The sequence below is a fragment of the Jaculus jaculus genome, chromosome 7 (genome assembly GCF_020740685.1).
Source record: "Jaculus jaculus isolate mJacJac1 chromosome 7, mJacJac1.mat.Y.cur, whole genome shotgun sequence".
NCBI classification, from domain to species: Eukaryota; Metazoa; Chordata; class Mammalia; order Rodentia; family Dipodidae; genus Jaculus; species Jaculus jaculus.
The window spans coordinates 129,331,642-129,353,131 of NC_059108.1; the positions used below are offsets into that span (position 1 = coordinate 129,331,642).

At 46.1% G+C, this 21,490-nt stretch overlaps 1 protein-coding gene across 4 annotated transcripts in view; it reads right to left on the minus strand.

Moving 5' to 3' along the window:
• Tdp1 (tyrosyl-DNA phosphodiesterase 1) overlaps positions 1 to 21,490 on the minus strand; it is an 83,336-nt gene continuing 61,846 nt past the window's right edge. For all 4 annotated transcript variants that reach the window (XM_045155207.1, XM_045155210.1, XM_045155209.1 and 1 more), the window contains 3 exons: positions 18,954 to 19,056; positions 8,914 to 9,022; positions 1 to 318 (listed from right to left, as the gene is read on the minus strand). In XM_045155207.1, the coding sequence (XP_045011142.1) occupies positions 245 to 318; positions 8,914 to 9,022; positions 18,954 to 19,056 (286 nt within the window). In that variant the 3' untranslated portion in view covers positions 1 to 244. The remainder of the gene's footprint in view (positions 319 to 8,913; positions 9,023 to 18,953; positions 19,057 to 21,490) is intronic.

The following is a 21,490-nucleotide window of genomic DNA, read 5'->3' on the forward strand; positions in this document are numbered from 1 at the left end:
TTAACGTTATGATGTTTAATAACTTACTTTCAAGAGCATAAAAAAGTGAATTAAGAAAATAACACTTCTTATTTTGGTGAGAATGTTGACAATGACCATCAGTGGTCAACATTCACAGAAGTGACCACTGATGGGAGTTGTGCAGGGGTGAAAAAAAGACTGTAAGAGCTGGTACAGTATAGACAAGAACAGTCAGTGTTTGGGGCTCAGTGTCTCACACGCAACTTTCACAGCACTTGAAGTCTTAGGAAGGTACCCACATGTTCCCATGTGTATCTGGTGCTCTGACATAAGGAATGTTCCAAATCCAGGGTCGATCTGGGGGAAAAAGCACATTACAGAATGTTTGGACAGGATCACAGAATGTCTACTCACCTGGTGAGATAAAAACATCTGCATGCTCTGTTGTCCAAGTTCTAAAGACCATTTTCTGAATAACCCCAGATGATACCCACTGCAGACAATGGCGTCGATAAGGTTCACGTTAGGACCCAGGCAGAGTTCTAGGAGAAACCCAGACGAATGCATGCCTCACGGCAGACACAGCACCCGGCACACACAAAAGCCTAAGCCACAGCAGTGGTTCCTTCTCCTGCTAGGAAGCAGAGGGAAGCCAACAGCGAGTTGGCATGTTCCTGCTCTCAACTGACCAAGGGGCCCAGGGTCACACACATGCAATGTTTTCGTTAGATTGTTAGAGGTCAGAGATCAGCGGGGTATGAAGCTCTCATAAAGGACTACAGACTAGTCAAGGAAGCAACACACCTGGGCACGGTTCTCTGTAAAGAAAATTCATGGCACGATGTAGGTGCTAAGGGGACCTTGTCTTCCTTCCTTTAGACTGATCAGCAACTGCAAACACTTCAACAATTCACTCTTATGGCACATCCCTACTCTGAGACTTAAGCCATTTCAAAAGAACCACTGTGGGGCTGGAGAGATTGCTTAGTGGTTAAGGTGCTTGCCTGTGAGGCCTAAGGACCCATGTTCAACTCTCCAGATCCTATGTAAGCCTGACACAAGCATAAAAGGTCACACAAGGTGGTGCACAAGTCTGGAGTTCAACTGTACTGTCTGGAGGCCCTGGCACATCAATTGTCTCTCATAAAAGCTACAAAAACAAAAAAGAGCCACAATGATATGGGTAGGGTATAAATCTATCATAAGGACACTGTCTTGGTAAGTATTACAGACAGAAGGACTTTAAGCGGCTGCAGTGCTCACTGACTGACCCTTCACAGTCTAAGGACTGCCACGTTCAAGCAGTGAGCGAGCACTGCACACTCAGCTGTGGGACCCTGTCCCCTTCTCCACAGAGGCAATCCTCGCTCAGAAGACGGCCTGGCCAGCACCACGCCGCTTCCCTCTCCTCACGGCCGCCTGTCTGTGCTGAGTAATCTCAGAACAATCATGCTGTGCACACGGATGAGCAGGGAGAGTTCCCAAGATGGCAACAAATTACCAAAATCCTCTTGTCTTTGGCCTTGAGATGGCTTGAATGCATGAAACCAATTCTTTTTCTGTGATCTCACCACGCTTGTCAGTGCTGGTGACTCCTGGGCCTGTTTTCCAGGTTTGTTTCATAAAAAGCTCAGTGGCTAACTTCCCACTGCTCTGCCATGCCAGGCTCTCTTCCACTGGAACCATCATCTGTGCCCAGGTCACTCTGCTATTTAGCCATCTTTCCCTGCATATTGCCCACTGGGGTAACATGGGCCCTGTTTCATTCCCAAGGCTGCCCAGATTCTTGCCATGTGAATACCTATTAGAAATACCCAGCACAGTAACACCTGATGTGACGCAGGCATTTGCTAGCCAGCCAGTATCTTCAAGAGCATCACCGCACCACTCAGAATCAGGCGACAGTGAGCCGACAGGGAACTGCTGGCAGATCCTACGTAGCTCTGCTTTACGAATGAGCAGAATGCCAGCACCTATGCGCTTATTATTTTCCTCTCTGGCTGACATGTCTACTATTATCTGGAGGGAAAGCTATAAAATTGGCTATGGGAACAAGAGGGCAGCTGTGAGACTATCTTTGCACCCATGACTACTGGAAATGCACATTAATACTCTCTGGCTTGAAGGAACTCACTTTAAATAATCTTCTTAAATAACCCATGAAAGAACATCTTGCCTTCTCATATTCATGCTTATGTCAAAAATATGCATCAAGATGGGTGTGGTGGAGCACACCTTTAATCCTAGCACTCAGGAGGCAAGAGAGGTAGGAGGATCACTGTGAGTTCGAGGCACCCTGAGACTCCATAGTGAATTCCAGGTCAGCCTGGGCTAGTGTGAGACCCTATCTCAAGAACCAAAAACAAAACAAAAAAAAATGCATCAGGTGCTAGCTGCATGCCAGGGCCTTTGCTGGGTGCTCTGGATGGAGGTGAGGCAGACACAGAGGTGTCATAAGTTTATAGCATAAAGGAGAAAAGACAAGCAGTGGCCACATAGTTATGACCTCCACTGTATTTATAAACTAATTTCCTCATCTCACTGACAAGAAAGTCCCTGTCAGCTTGTTAAAGCAAGAACATTTGTGCTGGGGACCTGCACTGTGCATTTGGACCAAATTCCAAAGGTGATCTTGACACAGCTGGAGTTTGAATCCAAGGCTGAAGGGAATGGGCCACTGTCTTTTTTTTCTTTTCTTTCTGGAATATTATGGAAGGTCTGAAAACAGAGGAACATGACAGTGCTGTAAAGGTTCTCTTCCAGTTGAGGGAGCCTGGGAAGATGAACAAGTGAGGTCTCTTTGTGTCTCCACTTCATTTTCCTATCACCAGACTAGAGGCATCTTAAACCTCTTTGCTAACTCTAAACAGCCCTCCCAGGGAAGAGAGGATGTGTTTATTATATTTAAGGGGCTGTGGAGGCTAGAGCCTGTGTGACCTTGACCTGAGCTCCTTATCTGGGGACAAAAAAAAAAAAAAAAAAAAAAAAGGAAACAAGCTCCTTATCCTTATAGTGCTGTTACTGGGGACTGTGAGGAAATAATGAATTCATGTCACATGCTCACATCACTCCTGGTACAGGGAGGTATGTAAGGTCCCCTTATAACAATTCACAACTCCCCTTGAAGGAGCTGGAGACTGTCAGCATACCATGTGTTCTGAAGGTTCCAACAGCCATGTAAAACAAACTGATAAACCCTAATAAAATACACAATCTGTTCTGTCCAGCCAGGGTAAGTTCCTTTCCCAGCCCTCTTAGGAATGGCCCAGGGCTAAGGGCTCACTTACCACTCTCATTCCTAAACGCAACTCCCACTACCCACCCTGTGGGGAGACTTCTTGAGGGGTCACTTTTCTCCATGATGAACAGAAGCAACCTGAGGTGTGGGGAGCTCAAAGAAATGAGCTAATTAGCACCAGAGTTCTAGGGGCATTCAACTTGAGCCCACTCAGAAAGTAAGGGGTGTACTTGAAATACAAAGGAAAGCTCTAGAATATATGCCCCTGGTTAACCAACCTAGCAGCGGTGTGATTATTTGTAATTATGGTATCATTGTTATCTGCGCCCCTCTGGTGACCTCCCTATAAGGAGCCACACTATTAAGCTCTGACTGTTTCCCGCACAACAGAATGATCTAACTGATGGAGAAAGAGTAAGTCTTCATTTTACTTGGGAAGGACAACTGAATCCACTTCCTGACTCCCTCAGTAAAGTATTTTATGAATATAAACTTATTACTTAGCAATAGTTCTGACAGGTCAAGATTGAAATTTATCCTAATATCTAAATGTAAGGAACTATTTTAGAGTCAATGATTTTAAAATACTTTAGAGGATTACAAACACTATGTGTATGCTAATCTGAATCATGTGTAGCTCATGTAGCAAGCATGTTGTGAGGTTGTCGTCTATTAGGTGATTATATATTATATTTTCTTTTTTTTTAAAAAAATTTTTTTTTAATTTATTTATTTGAGAGTAACAGACACAGAGAGAAAGACAGATGGAGGGAGAGAGAGAATGGGCGCGCCAGGGCTTCCAGCCTCTGCAAACGAACTCCAGACGCGTGCGCCCCCTTTGTGCATCTGGCTAACGTGGGACCTGGGGAACCGAGCCTCGAACCGGGGTCCTTAGGCTTCACAGGCAAGCGCTTAACCGCTAAGCCATCTCTCCAGCCCTATATTATATTTTCATTTTAGGAGTGGTTTAGGCCACTTACATTAAAAATTAAAATAAGTTGTCAGGCATGGTGGTGCGTGATTTTAATGAGAGCACTTGGAAGGCAGAAGTAGGAGGAGTGCTGTGAGTTTGAGGCCACCCTGAGACTCCATACTGAATTCCAGGTCAGCCTGGGCTAGAGCGAGATCCTACCTCAAAAAGCCAAATATATATATGTATCCTACAGACCAAAGATTACATGCAACCTAGTAGACACCAACTAAGTTGATCCAAGTTAACATCACATGTACTGGACCAGCCAGTGTCATTTGCTTCCTGGTACGAAGCACTGAGATGAACAAGAACTTTGGCGGCGCTCTTGGCAAAGGCGCAGAGCCTGGACCTTGTTATGAAGAACAGGCTTACAGAGCTACTAGGCTGTCTGTGCCAAGTGCAAGTGTCACGAGGTACAACTGTGGAGCTGCTCCCAAGTAAGGAACACAAACGCCACGATACAAATACACGATGTGGGACCTGGGCTTTGCCATAAAGGAATTTACTGGAAGAAGTCTGAATGCATTCTGTATATAAATAATATCGATCCTACTGTTAGATGCTAATCTTGATCACTGTACTGTGGTTACGTGAGAAGATGCTTTTATTTTTAGAAACTATATACTGAGATATTTAGGGGATGGAAGGATATTATGCCTGCAGCTTTCAAATGGATAGGAAAACTTTATGAGAAAGGACACAAATATGGTGAAATATTATTTTTTTGGTTAACTTGGATAAAAGGCCATGAGAATTCTTTGTAGTTTTCTGTACATCTACAATTATGTTGAAATTCTGTATTTATGTATGCCATGTGTATTTTTTAAAACTAATGAAACAAAGACAGTAAAACCACCTACTTAACAGAATGTAACAAATGTCTTTGAAGTTCTGCATGCTTAGCTACTTTCTTTTTTGATTTTTTTCAAGGTAGGGTCTCACTCTAGCCCAGGCTGACCTGGAATTCACTATGGAGTCTCAGGGGGGCCTTGAACTCATAGTGATCCTCCTACCTCTGCCTCCTGAGTGCTGGGATTAAAGGCATGTGCCACCACACCTGGCTTTTTTTTTTTTTTTTTTTGCTACTTAAAAAAAAAAAAGTATTTATTTATTTATTTGACTGTGTGTGGGGGGGGATGGGCAGAATGAGTACACCAGGGCTTCCAGCCACTGCAAACACATGCACCCCTTGTACATATGCCTTATGTGGGTCCTGGGAAATGGAACTAGGGTGCTTAGGCTTCGCAGGCAAATGCCTTAATCGTGCTTAGCTCCTTCTTAAAGTGACATGCGTATTTTCACCTCTTCCCGCTCTCCCTCCCTCTCTTCTCTTCCCACCTTCAGTGCTGTGGGCTCGGCAATGCCAGGCACAGGCTCTACCAGCACGACACATTGCTGGTCTTCAATACTTACTAAGTCAAAATATGATAGGCTTTCCTTTAACCTTACTCTATTTTACTTTTGTTTTTGTTTGTTTCTCAAGGTAGGGTGTCACTGTAGCCCAGGCTGACCTGGAATTCACTGTGTTATCTCAGACCGATCTCGAACTCATGGGGATCCTCCTACCTCTGCCTCCCAAGTGCTAGTATTAAAGGTGTGCACCACCACACCTGGCCTATTTATCTTGACAAAAAGAGCAAAAAAGGCAGAGAGGATAGATGCACCAGGGCCTCTAGCTACTGCAGAACTCCAGACACATGTGCCACCTTGTGTGCATCTGGCTTACATCGGTACTGGAGAATCGAACCTGGGTCCTTAGGTTTTGCAGGCAAATGCACTAAGCCATCTCTCCAGGCCTAAAAAGACCATTTCTATTCTTCAAGTGGGTTTGAATCAAGTACAGCTTTTTACAATAGCAGCCTGAACCTGGGGAAGGCAGGGACTGTGCCGGCACTGCGCCTGCACGCAGTGGGCTTCGCTATCCTGTGACCGGGAGAGGACAGCCGAACAGCAACGCCAGCACAAAGGGAGGTCTCCCAGGAGCCGAGCCTTCGTTTCTGTCACCAGTCCATTCAATCATCTTCTTGGTTTCAAGATAACATCTGGTTCCAGCTGTTTGCAGCACTATACTCCTTTGCTAAGAAAGCACAGAATGGAATCTTTACGTGTTGCCATGGCTCAAAGCCATTTTGTAAAATGAAGAGCTTTCATAATGTATTTAACCACTCACTTTTCTTCACCTTGACGGAACGTTTCTGTATGGCTGCCTGGTTTTCTCGAATGTCAGCTGTGCCTGAAATGGTGACGCCTGAGCTGCTGGCATTGTTCTGCACGTTACCGAAGCTGTGCAGAAGAGATCGGGCCACCAAGAAACCCAATGCACAGCATCTCCTATGTGCATCTTTGAAAGAAAATGCCTGAGAAATAAAAATCTCTGTACAACATCGTAAAGCATTTTGCTTGCTGTGGCCAAATAATAGATTTTATCTTCCCCATCTAAGAAACTATCTGGTCTTAAACTTCTGAGTTCTTGTAAATGCTTTTCTACTGCAGGGCATGTTAAAAGCTCTGTTACCTCTCCTACTGCTGCTGTCCTATTCCTTTGAAGATGAAGGTGATCAGAAAAGGACTGTAATCCAGCTAAGGAACAGGACGGCAAGGCCCAGGATTGTATAAAGCCCAGAGCAATCATACCAGGACCCACTTCTAGTGAACATGGGTTAAAAGAAAAGGAGCCTGAAGAACAGAAGAAAAGAAAAAAGACAAAAGTGGGGCATAAAGCCAGAGTCAGAAGGCACTGGGCAGTGTAAACTGGACTCAAAAGCCACTGCTGGGTTGGGGAGATGGCTCAGAGCAAGCCTGATGACCAGGAGTTCAGGTTCCCACACCCACATAAGGCCAGATGTGAGCAGTGCCTGTGGAATCCCAAGGAGCTTAAGGAACGGGAGCTGTGGGCCAGCTAGCTTGGTATTCACAGTGTCAAATAAGAAGAGTGACAAGAAGAGTGTCTCAGGACAAGGTGGAAGGTGAAGACCAATATCCTAAGGTTGTTATCTGACTTTCCCACACATGCATATGCCCTACATATGTCTATACATACATAAACACAAACACGCACACACACAGCCATTACTCAGTCAGGGAAAGGACAGGGGCTTGTACTAACTCACTGTCTACTATGCCAGGAGCTGGGCTAGACACTGTAATAGGAAGTTATGATAAAACCAGCCAGTGTGTAGTGACTGCTGACTCAGAGCTCGACACTGCCTAGCCCTTTACAGACGCCATCTCGGAGCCTTGTATGAACGACACTCTTACCTTCCTCTGTGATCCTTCTGCCTCTAGCTCTCAAGTGCTGAGAATATATACATACACCCCTAAGGCAGGTTTACATGGGGATGGGGCTTTAAGAATGTTAGGCAAGCACTCTACCAACTGAGCTACATCCCTAGCTCTAAGGTATGGCTTTAAAAGCAGTGTTTTCCTTTTTAAACTGTTTTTTTCTTGATTGAGGGAGGGGCGGCCATATTCCATGAAATTATGATTAAAGTCTATGTAGCCTCTGTGAAAGAAAAGGAACCAAAAGGATACACATACAATGCACTGAAGGGCTCAGTGTGCCACCCACGCTTTTGAAGGAAGGGGAAGAATGTTCACAGCCAGAGACAACCCCACCCACACGCAGCAGGACGGCATGCTACAGCGGGAGGCCGGGTGGGTTTTGCACCACCAGGTCAGCGCAGTCTAAGAAATGGGGCCCCAGAAAGGGAGACTTAGTTTACTGAGAAAACACCACAGGCTGACTGAGGCTGGGGAAATTGCCAGAACTCAGCTGGCACTGTTGATGGATGATGGAGCAAAATGAGCAAGGCTAACCCCATTGAGGAACTGAAGATGGTATTAACACGTTCCAGTCAGAAAGGACGCTGGCCAAATCGAGAAGGTGCCAGTTCTGATGGTCCAGTCAGCACTTCTCACTGCAAGTGAAGACGTGTGTCCTGCTTGTGCACTCATTCTGTACCAGCATGAGCCCATCACAGACAGACAGGCTGGGCAGATAAAAGTGGCCTGGGAGGCTAGTCCACCCCAGGATGAGGCAGATGCGTGTCTAAGTCCTGCCTCTGGTGACATCTGACCTGCCACAGGCAGACATTCCTATGACTTTCCGTCATGAGGCACACTTGGTCACCATCTCTGCGGAAGTCAGATTCTAGTGCACCAGTCATTTGGGAAGTGTCTATGAATGAAAGCTATTTCGTAGACACTCTTTGCCACCACGTTTTCACTTTCATGTTTACATGAGTGTGAGTGTGCAGAGACTACCTGAGGGCCATCCCAAGAGCCAGAGTGGAACCAGCCCTGAGAGTTCAGAGGCTGGCTTTCAAGCTGCTCAATGAAGAGGCTTGGGACCGCATTACATGGCACGACTGAACTGCATCTTTAGCTTTGGAACTGGCTTTAACACATGGACCAGTGTGTTTGTTATTTTAAAACTAGTAAATGAATAAATACATACTTCTTTCAGTTTTTTTCCCACTATAGTAAACACTAGTAGATATAAAACACACTAAACTAAAGTTCTTTGTGATTTTTGTATAAGAGTGCAAAGGGGTTCCAAAACCTGCCAGTTTGAGAACTGGGACTTCACTGGCCCCAGACAGAAAAGCAAAGTGCTCTCTGTAAACCTGAGCTTGAGTGGGTTCAACGAATGAAACTCCCACTGTGAGACGAGGGCCATCTCCCAGGTTACTTGCTTCCACTATAGAACACAGACCCACGATTCCCTTCATCAGGGTCTCACCTTTATTCCCATAGAGCTCTGGAGGCAGGTCATACGGCACGGGAAAGGAGGCTGTGGGCCCCTGGCTGCCAGAGAAGAATTTCTGCTTCACCTTGAAGATGTCTAGGCCCTGCAGACACATGGAAGGAATCTATGATTAGACCTTATTTTCTGAATAAGACAGAAGATCTCATGAAACAACTGCATCTTTATGATACCAACAAAATTCAAATGATTTTTAGAGCTATTTTCAATGTTTCACAGGTCAACATATTTTACAATAACCCGAAATTATTTCCTTTCCTAAAGCTAGGAGAGGGTTATATTTAGGAGTAAAAGCAAAAGTCTGCCATAGTTTAACAAAGAATAGAGAAACCCAAGAGGAATAATGTTGGGTATGAGGGCCTATTTCTCCAAATTCTATGTACAGTTGGCAGGATGCGCAGAGCTCCCTCTACAAAACACCCAGCACACTTCCAGTATTGCTATAGTAACACACCGACTGCTCTCCTGTATAATCAAAGTACTCCAATATAATGTGATGAGGATATTAAAAATGAAAATTCAATGCCCACCAAAATGGAAGGTTGATTCCAAGAAGTCTGGAACAGAGTGTAATCTTAGCTCTGAATTAGAGTGGAGGAGGTTCTCCACTTAAGCTGATGTGCATGTTGACTTTCTCTCTCATGGCCTGCACAATACAGGTGTTTATTGTACTAGTAGCCACTGGAGCTGTCTACATAAGCATCTCCTGGATCACTCCCATACTCTGTTGGTCAGTCTGTTCCACTGCCCCTCATTCCTTCTGTCCACTCACCCAATAAGATATTTGCCCACCTACCCCCAATCCTAAATACATACCAAACACCAGTAATGTCTTAAGAGCCATCAGATGTGATGATGTGACTCAGTAAGAGTAGGCTGGTCGCAGGCACAATAAACAATATGGGGGATCACTTTGATCTTGTTTTCAGACATACCTGAGTTCCAACCTTTGCTCTGCCACTTACTAAGCCACAAGGATGGCTGGTATAAGCATTCATTCATTCATTATGCCATTTCTCAAGCTGAAGAAATAGAGCAGCCCTAAGCCCATGGTTACCACCACACCCACTTCTCATAATTTCTGCTTCATGAACCCCTTGCAGTGGGCTTTATTTGTTGGGTCAAACAAACACAGGCTCAACAGGACACTAAAAAGCAAGAGGCTGACCACAGCCCCCTGCATCAGAAGTAGGAGGAAAGAGGCCGTGCAACAGAGCAGAAAGCAGCAACCCCCATCTTCAAAAAAAATGAGTTTGGTGGTTTAGCCTGTCAAACACACATGTTCTACAACACATGTAAATATAAGCTCTGCTCCATGTCTCCTTGAAAGTCCCCCTTCCCTATGAGTAGACCAAAATTCTATTTAAGTTCCCAGGTGAGAACTTGGGAACTTTTGATCAGGAGACCGTATGGTCTGATTTTCACAACACCATCAAGTGCCTCTGTCTGACTTGAGCTCCTGTCTTGGGGTCCCTGAAGCAGACAGGCTAACAAAGCTTTCCTTCTGGGCTTGAAATGGTACCAAGCTCTGGGTGTATGGGAGTCAGCTTAAACAACTGAGCCCTGTCCTGAGGGCATGTGCAGTGTGTGGGGAGGCGCCAAACACATACATTTACAACAGTGTAACAAATGCCTGTCATGAGGGGTCCATACTGAAAAACAGCCCAGATACCACAGCAACAGCAGGCCCATTTTAGATTTATGGGTAGGGCTTGGCCAGGAGAGACTTCCCTCACAAAGGTCCCACTGTCACTAAACTGCAAGATGAGTATGGTCTAGAGGTGAGAATAGAAGGGATAAAGCTGCAGGCTGGGGAAGAGCACCTTGAAAGGTCCAGAGTGCCTATGGCATGTTTCGGGAACTAAGAAAGCTGCTCAGTGACTATTTATTTGTTAGGTCTCCATTTCTGCATCTGTGAAAGTGGGGCAGTTGCCCATCATGTCAATGCTTCGAACTTCAGCCCCCGGCACAAGTGCTGGTGCACAGTAGGTCCTCAAGAAACACTGAGCTGCCCATGTGGGATGAGCGCACTTGTCCTGCGTGCCTCCTTGCCTCCTGCGTGACACAGGTGACGCAGCACGCGGGCAAGCGTCTTGTGAACGTTGACTCCAGGAAGGGGGCTGGGGACACAGCTCACTTTGAGCACGTCCTTGGCAGGCACAGTGCCCGGGTCCGCTGCACAGCACAGCAAGAAAACAAACACCATGGAGACTTGCAGGTAGGTATGAAGCTGGGGCGAGGATGAAGATACTCATGAATACAGTGAAAGGCAGCAGGTGGCAAAAATACTAGGTAAAGAAGAGAGAATGACCTATTTCTGTGGCGGCACAAGGACAGGCTTGGTAGAAAATAACATTTTAGCTGGGCTTTGAAAAATTGGTATAATTTTGGTAAACAGAGTGATGAGAGGAAATATCACTGGGGAGAGCGCGGCACATTCAAGGGCAGGCTGGCAGAGCCCACAGCAGAAACATCTAGGGGTGCTAACGCTGGACATGAGTCACGCTGGGGAATTCCGAATGAGCAGCAGCAAGAACACCTACGTTCAGTACATGTTACACCTGTTTCCCTCTCCAGCCGTTACTGACTGAGGGTGGGCGCGAATCAAGCTGGGGGTGTTGGGGAAAGCGCCATGTTTCTGCTGGTGGCTCTCATGTCTACCAGTGGGAGGAGGTCAAAACTCTGAGGACAGGGCCTGAACTCCAAGAATTCAAGCCCCGCTTGAAGCTAGGGACTCACCTTCTGTGTTTGTCTTGCTGCTTATGCTTGCTGGAGTTGATCACCCATCAAAGCACAAAGCTCTCATGGAGGAATGTGGCATTCATGTTGGCAGAGAGCAAGGAGCCGCAGAAGGCACTGGAAGAGAGACAGCTCACTTGACAGGATAGCTGGTGCAGCCTGGGGAATAGCCTGGACTGGGGATTGCTGGAGCAGAAGGCCAAGTTGTTCCAGCAGGAAAAGGAAGTAGACAGAATGGTCGGCCACAGAAGCTAGCACCATGAAAGTTTGGGTACAAAGGGAGATGATTCTGAATGGCAGTGGTGTCAGTGCAAATAGACATGGATGTGAAAGAGACAGGAAAACCATACAAATCAGGGTAAAGGAGAAGAGAATGAGGAGGCAAAGAACTGGAGGCTTGGGACACCACAGCCTACGAAACTTTAGGCAAATTACTTAACCTTTCTGGGCCTTGGTTTCATCATCTGTCAAGTGAAGATATTAATTGCATCTCGTTCACAGGGCTCTTGTGAGGACACAGTTTATTGAGAATGATGACTGGCATATGGTGCTTTCTGTCACATACAGGTACTCAAATGTTTTACAGAGAAGGAACACATCTGGGGGCCAAGTAGCTGCCCAGAGCGACAGAGCTGCGGAAGGGGGAAAGACTGGAATGGGAGCATGTCTTGCTGATTCTTGGCCCACACTCCTCCATTAAGCAAACAAGGGGCCTTGAACTTTCTACCAGGATCCAGGGCAATGGAAGAACTTGCAAATATAAGAGTCAGTGTTAAAGCAGGCAGTGCAGTGGGAGAAAGAGCCAAACTCTGGAAGTGTGGTAGAAAAGAGGCCGGAGGCTGGGAGGAAGTGCCAATCTCATCATTAGCAAACACTCTGATGGGGCTATGGGTTAAAAAAAAGAAAGAAAACGAATCATAGTTCTCTTTAGCTGCCAGTCACTGTATCGTCGTCAACTGCATCATGGCAGAGTTTCTGAGGCCTTGACCCAGATCGGATACCCTACATCTTCCAAGTCTCTGACCTCAGATAGAAGAGTGTGAACCATCCATGTCTGACAGGAACCAATATGCTTTTCTTTTTCCTTGAATGCCATTTCTGATCCAAATTCTAGGGTATTAAGAAAAAAAAAGTACCACTTTTCCCTTCAATCTTGATGTCATATTATTTGAGGTTGTCTCCTAATTATCATTATTTATATATCACTGTGGTATTGCTTGGCATTTTACAAAACAGAGGAAGGCACCCTCCCAGGCACAGATTCTTAGAAGACGGTTAAGAAGACAATGCACTTATAAAACACGGGGTGAGAGGGTGGACATGAGTCACTCATGACAGACTGCTGGCTCCCCCGCCCCAGCTGGCAGAGGGGAAGTGCTAGCTCTCACTGGATGGTTAGGGCTCAGCGGCCCAGCTCTCCACTGCAGCTGCGGCTGGTGAGCTGCACAAGCTTGAGTAGTGACCGCGAATGCCACACCAGGCCCCGGAACCCAGGATAACACAGCACAGGCAGCTGAACTTCCCAGAAGCACAAGCTCACTTGATCAGATGGGCTAACTGGCCAGGAAGGAAATTACCGAAAGATGACCTATACTGGCCCCTCCTGAAGGTGATTACAGCTGGAGCTTAGCAAAGGCTCACGGAGGACACACCAGCAGGGCTCTGGAGGGTGGCGTTAATACCCAAGGGAGTGTCTATGTGAGTGCAGGTCGGAGGAGGCACAGCGCAGCATCATGGATGGTGACAGCAATACTGTGGCATGGCTGAAAGCCTGGAGGACCAGCCTCCACAGTCAACTCTGTGGTTTGTGTGCCACCACTGGCGTCAGCCGCAGGCTCTGCTGGCCCTGGGGAAGGACCAGGCACTCGTTCAAACTTTCTCATGCGAGCCTGTGAACTGGTTGCTACACAGTCCCCATTGTACAGCTGAGAATAGGCCTACGGGAGTAAAATCACCCAGCCAAGTCTCACCCAGCTGACAAACGGGGCCCTGCTTTGGTCTGTCTCGTTGCCAGGTCCTTTTTCCTGCTGTCATTTTGGCTCCTATAAATCTATGGACTCTAAATCTCCTTTCTTAGTGCTCCGGAGAGCTCTTGTCTTGGTTCTTGGGATCCCTCCAATGTGTTCGCCCATATCTGGTCTCTTTCCAAGTTATTTCACTGGGAGTTACTTCCATGGGAGAAAGTAAAATGTTACCATGGTGCTATGTAAAATACTGCTGCTTGGCTGGGGGGCTTATGGAACTGAAGCAACAGCTGGGCCAAGGCACACAGGCAAAGTGGTGTGCTGACAGAGGATAAGGAGAGGGCTCGGGTGGGGTGCTTCCAAGTTTCATTAGTGTCTTCTAGTCACAGCCACAGTCTTAAGAAATCATGTCTGTTGTACGGGCCATCTTAGAGAATGAAAATAAGTTTTAAACAGGAAAAGAAGGAAGTTGAGGCGTGAAGAATGAAGTCAAGTAGAGACTTGGCTTTTTGAAGACTTGACTGACGTGTCCTTTTCCCTGACCACAGAAAAGTGGTCATATGAAAACAGCTGCAAATGAAGCTGGGGTTCAGAAGAGGCTCTGTGCCCTCGTCAAGTGCAGGGGCACGTGAGCTGCCTTCACCTAGGAGACCAGACCACGATCCTCAGACAGCATGAACAAAGGTGCAGAGTAGGAGGAGTTCTGGTCCCAAGATGTGAGGCAACTGTACATCCAGAGCTTGGCAAAGTATGAGCTCAACATCAAAAAGAATGGAGCCCAAAGACAGAAATGCTTATACCTCTCTGATACAGATACACAGATAGCCTGGGCTTGGAACACAGCTACTGATCTCTGGAAACACTGAGTCTTCCTTTTGCACATCAAGATTTTTCCAAATTGAAATGACAGGTTAGTTCAAAAGTTAAATACACCTAAAGTAAAGGGGCAGTCCAGAAAATATTATTGAATTTATAAGCTAATATTAAGACCCCAAAGAAAGAAGTCTGACTTAAATCAACGACCTTTTACTAGGCACCTTCCTAATCAGTGGTGACCGAGAACCACGAAGTGCTGCGAACGGTCAGAAGCACTGTGAGACTAAGCTCTGAAGAGGCGGATGGAGAAGCAGCTGACATGCCTGGACGGTGGCCACAGTGATCTTCCAGAGGTGACAGATTATCAAGTAGCATTAAGGAGTTAGGAATGATAGGACCTGATTATATAAACAGGGAGAAGAGTTCAAAAGGACAATTTCCAAGCTTCAAAGCAGGGCAGTGAGGTGAATGGTAACAGTAATTCATTAATAATTAGACTGCCGGGCTAGTGCGGTTTAAGTGATTAAGAAGATTTTGATGGCATTTATAATGCCATATATCCTCACAAACCTTCTGGATAATGTAAGTGATGATCATGGTAATTTAAGAATTACATTTTATAAGGTCCAAATTCTCTGAAAATTGGTCTGGAAAACAGATGGCTTTCCACTATCCAAGTGGGACACAGTCCAATCCCAGTGAGCCATGTCCTGTGACCCTCAAATCAGGATTCCAACTTCTCCTGGACTGTGCACCAAGCCCACCCAGACCAGGCACAAAGGACTGTTTCTTCTCCTGGGATCTTACACACCACTATGCGGCTGTATCTGTCTGGAGGCCTCTTTGCCCAACATTGAGTTGAATGCGTAGTCACTCATTTCTCAAGACCATCTACTAGTTGGGTCTTCTCCCAAATTCTCCAGCAGCTCCCATGCTTCCTCTGCTAGGACTCCTTCCATCTTGAATGCTCCTTACCAGAATTTTCAACACAGCATAGGGTCTTTATTTACTCAATGTACCCTTAGATTCCTGGGAATAAAGACTCCTCATTTTTTGTTCCATCCCAGGGCTCACGAGAGGGGGCACAGGGTGCTTGTGGAGCTGAGCTAGCACCAGTGAGGTCCACCTCAGGGTGCTGAACGTTCCTTCAGCTTCAGCTCACTGAACAACATGCTGTGAGGAGAACCTGTAAGCTGTTCTGGAACATACTTTTCCTTCCAAGGTGAGCAACCATTCCAGCATTTGGATGACCTTGGCAGGGTGAGATTACCTCTGGGTTCCATTAAAGTTAGCGCCAGAGATATCACTTCTGTGAAGGCCAAGCAGAAGCTTGTTGCTTTTCTGGAAGCTTCCCTTAACAGTAAGCAGCACAGTTGTACAATCAGAGACAAAGTCTCCTGTATTCCAAAACCTGAAACCACTTTCCATGGCTGGACAAGATGCACATCGGCTCACTTTCTGGTGAAACTCTGAGAACTCGCTTCTGGGGTGGCATCAAGTCAGAGGTGCAGAAGGTACCCAAGCTGGAGGAGCCAATGGAGGGGCTGGCGGCCGGCCCTGGTGGCAGCAGCCTGCTGGAAGGGCTGCTGTTCGGGTCACAGAGCTGGTCTGGCCCCACTCTCTTTCCCTCCCTAGTCTGAGATTTCAGGAAATTCTTTGGATTCATGACTTTCTCTAGCATCTTTTCTAAATTTCATTTTGTGGGCTTGTTTTTTTAAATTTTTAAAAATTTATTTGCAAATAGAGAGAGACTATGAATATGAATATAAGGGGGAAAGGGAATGTCAGGGCCTCCAGCCACTGTAAATGAACTCTAGATGCATACTCCGCTTGTGCATCTGGCTTATGTGGGTACTGGGTCCTTAGGCTTTACAGGAAAGTGCCTTAAATGCTAAGCCATCTCTCCAGCCCCTTAACCTTGTTTTGTATAACCAAAGGAACACTGCAGGCCCCTTCGGTTCTGCTCACTCAGGCTGGATCAGCTGGGACGTCGCTCGTATTGGCCACATATAGGGTGTCTACATGATTTCATGACCATAAGCTCCCAGGGTAGGCAAGGTTAAACCACTTCTGAGTACATCTAACTTTATGACTCACCAAAGGACACAGGTAACGCAAGCAAATGGGAAGATGCTGGGACAAGGCCATGGGCTGTAGGTTCTTACAAGTCTTATGATGGAAGCTGTTGTCCTGGGCGTTATCTTGAGACCAGCCAACAACAGCTGGAGATGTATTATCTTCTTAATATGTTCTTTTTTGCAGAAGTCCTAACTTGGATTGGAGGGATGGCTTAGCGGTTAAGCGCTTGCCTGTGAAGCCTAAAGACTCCGGTTCGAGGCTTGATTCCCTAGGACCCACGTTAGCCAGATGCACAAGGGGGCTCACGCATCTGGAGTTCGTTTGCAGTGGCTGGTGGCCCTGGCGCGCCCATTCTCTCTCTCTCTATTTGCCTCTTTCTCTCTCTGTCACTCTCAAATAAATAAAATAAAATAAAATAAAAATTTAAAAGAGAAATCCTAACTTTACATATTTTATTTGATTCCCATAAGATCAGTGAAAATAGATTAGACAAAGTCCATATACTGAAAGGCCACAGGGATTTCTTTTCTAGTTAGCTGACTGGTGTATCCTTGAAATTCTAATAACTTTCTATCTCTTACATGGCTACAGATATTTTGCTAATTCTTTCCTGGGCAGTACTATGCTGTGATGCATTTGCTCATTTAGTCTCCAGTGAGGCTGTGGGCAGCAATGTGAAGAGTGTGGTCACCCTGGGTGGGCCTGCTCCTGAACCTGCTGACAGAGCAGAGAGAGGGAGAGTCCACCGGACGTTCTTCATGAGTAGTGGACTCTCCATCTCACCTCACATGTCTATGCTGGGCCTTGTCTAACAGCACAGAACAGAGGGCAGAGTCGACTTGGGGTTCTGAATGATTCGTCCCATTTCCCATGACCTTTTTCTAGCACAGCAGGAAGAGTATCAGGTAAAGATTACCGGGTGACAGGGGCAGAGGATGTGGGCAGCAGTATATTTCTTTCCTATTATGATTCCCATGATCATGGATCAGCTCACAGCCAATGGTGACGACAAATGCCAAACAAAAATGACATGGAACACACTCTAATCCTTAAGGAAGGCCTTTCTTATAGGTCCCTAAAACCACAGCAAGCTGGACACTGTTTTCCTGGAATTGTATGCTAAAGACCCTGAGACTGGGAGATCATCAAGAAAGACCAGTGAGAAGCGTGGGGCCTCCAGGCTGGACAGTCCCACCTCATGCCCTAAAGCAGGATAACCAGACTTACAAGGCTGCAGATGCAGCACATGGATGTACTTTTAACTCGGAGCAAAGAAACAAAGTGTGTTAAAATCCCACAATGCCATCCTAAAAGGGGCCAGTACAGTTTTGTATTGAAACCCTCTGAGGTGGAGGATGATGAAGACTGGCAGTGGGAAGAAAGAGAATGAAGAAAGAACTATTCCCCGGGCAGAGATAAACTGCTGGGGTGGGCTGCGAAGGAGTGGACTTTCCCACATGCTGCAAGACTGTGAATCCCATGGCTCTGCGTGGGTCCAGAGATAAGTTAGGGGACAAGCACAGGTCCAACCCCACCACCAGCTAAACCTGGTCCAGTCAGAGTTGGTTCACGATGGAGCTGTGTGTTTATCATGTATTCAACAATAGCAAGTGGTTTAAAAATGGAAAAGATGGTAAGCATTAACCATCTCCCTGTGAGGGCAATTCTGCCTACATTCCATGGTCAGGAATACGCAGAGTGTGAGGAGGCGAGAGGGGAGGTCCTTGGTGTGCCTCTGGGTAATGCTTTCCTCGGCCAAGTGTGATTCTAGTGTTTAGTGAAACATATGGCTTAGACCACCTGGTCCCTACAGACAAGCCAGACACTTCATCTGGTGTTTGACTATAGAAACTGCAAGCCATTTCAAAGCTCAGATTAACTGATGTGCTGGACAGCTTGAGAGACAGATTCTAGTGTAATGCATTTCTGGGGCTCACTGGGCATGTCACACACGTCCTCTGCTAACCCCAGAATGCTAGCAGATGTTTCTCTGCTTCTCAGCTTTGCTGGTGCCAATTCCTCTCCACTCTCTCCCCGATCCCTAAACCCTTCCTATCCTTTGACTCCCTCACCAAGTCTCCTGCTTCCCAACTGTGTCCTCCAAGCATGCCCACCTAAAGTGACCTGATCTTGGCTGGGACCTCCTTTGGTAACCAGTCACCTACTATACCATGTGATGTCTTCATGTCTTGTTTCACAGTGTTTATTTAAATATTGTTATTAACTTCACCTTTCAAACTGTCATCAGATACCCCACTGCGCCTAGAGGAGAGGCTTTAAAAAGCTTACAGGCTTCTGGGTAGAATCCCAACCCTGCTACCTGCCAACAATGCCCAGATGTTGTGACTACAGGAGGAGGATGCAGAGTCCTATTCATTCCACAGGTGACCAGCTGGGCAGACGGAGGGATGAACTCACAAATGCTGAGGGGAGGAAGAGGACGCCGAGCTCATAGGAGCGGATCATCAGCTGGGTGCCGTTCTTCTCCAGCGCTCCCCAGGCGGCCTTGGACAGATTTGCGCTGTGGAGACAAAGGGCATAGAAGGAGCTGATTCAGTATGGCATCTCCGTGTGGGCCAGACATGCACAGCTGCTGGAGCATCGGTCAGGAAAATAGATGGCCCCAATCACGCTGATTCAGATTCTAGCAGGACCGTGGCAGACTTGAAAGGGGAACTGAAATCCTGCTGTGCCAAATTCCCAGGACTTAGCTAATCGCTAATTTGGGACAACTTCACCCTCAGCTGCGTTTCCTCCCAGGGCAGCTATTACCATGATTATCTTTCCTTAGAAGTATTTTATTTTTATGATTTGGTGTAGACAAGGTTTCTATAGAATTAAAGAAAAATAAAAAGCTAAAAAAAAAATCATCGTAGATCAGGAGAAAAAGTGACTAGAACTGACCACCCAGAAAGTGCCAAGATGTACGTTAGTTCTCACATATGACGATGTTAAAAAAGTTGACTTCATAGAAATGGAGAGAACAGTGGTTACTATAGGCTGGGATGGGAGGGCTTTGGATGGCAGAAAGAAACCAAATAATGAGTATCAAAACAAGTTTTAGGGCTGGAAAGATGGATTAGTGGTTAATGAGCTTGCTTGTAAAGCCTAAGGACCCAACACCACAATCCCTCAGCACCCACAAAAGCCAGACACACAAGGTGGTGTATGCATGTGGAGCTTGTTTGCAGCTGGAGGCCTTGGTGCACCCATTTTCTCTATCTGCCTCTTTCTCCCTCTCTAATAAATAAGTAAAATATATTTTTTTAAAAAAAAAAACAAGTTTGAGCACTCTGCAGTGTAGTAATGACCACAGCTTTAATTTTTTGCATGTTTGTGGTATGTGTGTATATATATACATGCACACACACACACATATACGTACATGTTTGCATTTGTGTGGATGCAAATGTGTGTGCAGGTGCACATGCATTCATGAGTGGAGGCTACATGTAGGTGTTGGATGTCCTCCTCAATTGCTCTCTATTTTTTTCTTTTTTGAGACAGGAGTTCACTGATTCATCTAGACTAGCTAGTCAGCAAGCCTCAGGATTCCCGTCTCTGCTTCCCCAGCATGGGGATGAGAGGCACACACAAGCAGTTTTTACTTGGGGGCTGGTGATCTGAACTCAGGTCCTCAGGCTCGTGAAGCACTTTACTGGCTGAGCCATCCTCCCAGCCCCGCACTTCTTACATATTTTATAAAGAGGAAAAAGACAAGAGTTGAAGAAATACAAAGAAATGATAAATATTTATAGAGAGGGAAATGTTACTCTGATTTGATCACTATGCATTGATACATGTTTGAATTGTACAACTTGAAAAAAAAAATCTATAAAAAATCCTAAATCAGGATATTCAGAAGAGCAGATGATTATGTTGTGAGGCATGGCTTTGCAAACTCACATGGCAAATACAACAGAAAACGCTGTTCTGCTGACTAACAGAAACCCACTAGTGTTTTTTTTTTTTTTTTTGTATATGTGGTGTATGCGTGCACCCCATGCACGTGTGTGCAGGGACCAAAGAAGAAAGCCAGGTATCCTCCATTCCTCTTCCATGAGCTGGAGTCTCTCTTGGAATCTAGAATTGCCAGTTTTGGTGAGACTGGCTGACCAGCAAGCTTCAAGGACTCGCCTGTCTTAACCTTTCTTCCCCTGCAGGGCTGGGGTTAGAGATGTGTGTGATCATGCCCATTTCTTTTTTGAAAAACATTTTTATTCATTTGCAAGCAGAGAGAGATAGAAAGATGAGAGAGAGAGAATGGGCATGCCAGGGTCTCCAGCCGTTGCAAATGAACTCCAGATGGATGCGCTACTTTGTGCATGTGGCAGGGAATTGAACCCAGGATGTTAGGCTTTGCAGGTAAGCACCTTAACCACTGAGTAATCTCTCTAGTTCCCATGCCCAGTTTTTTACAAGGGTGTTGGGGATTTAACTCAGGCCCTCATGTTTGCAAGGTAGGTACTTTGAATCACTGAGCCATTTCCTTAGAGCCCCTTTTAAAATCCATTAGGGTTACCCAAATTCTATTTAACTTTTAAGTTGTATAGTAAGAGCTGGGCATGGTAGCATATGCCTCTAATCCTAGCACGTGGGAGGGTGAGGATGTGATGATCAAGAGTTCAGCACTAGCCGAGGCTATGTGAGACCTTGCTCAAAAAACCAACATTATACCCTAGGTCAACCTGAACCCTCGGGGATGACGGACTACTTCAACCTTCACTCACTGCTCCATCAACAACCTAAGTGACATGCTGGTACCGCTGTCTGCTGTGACAGGAGACCCAAACACAATTAGTTACCATGTCAGCTGAAAAGAATGGCTTCTGCTAAGGGCTCCATGAGAATAGACAGGAAGGAACATAGTAATCAGAGCTAAAGACGACACACACATTTGAGATCTTCCTGCCTTCTGAAGTGGACCACAGTGAAGACGAGGAACCTTTCTATGA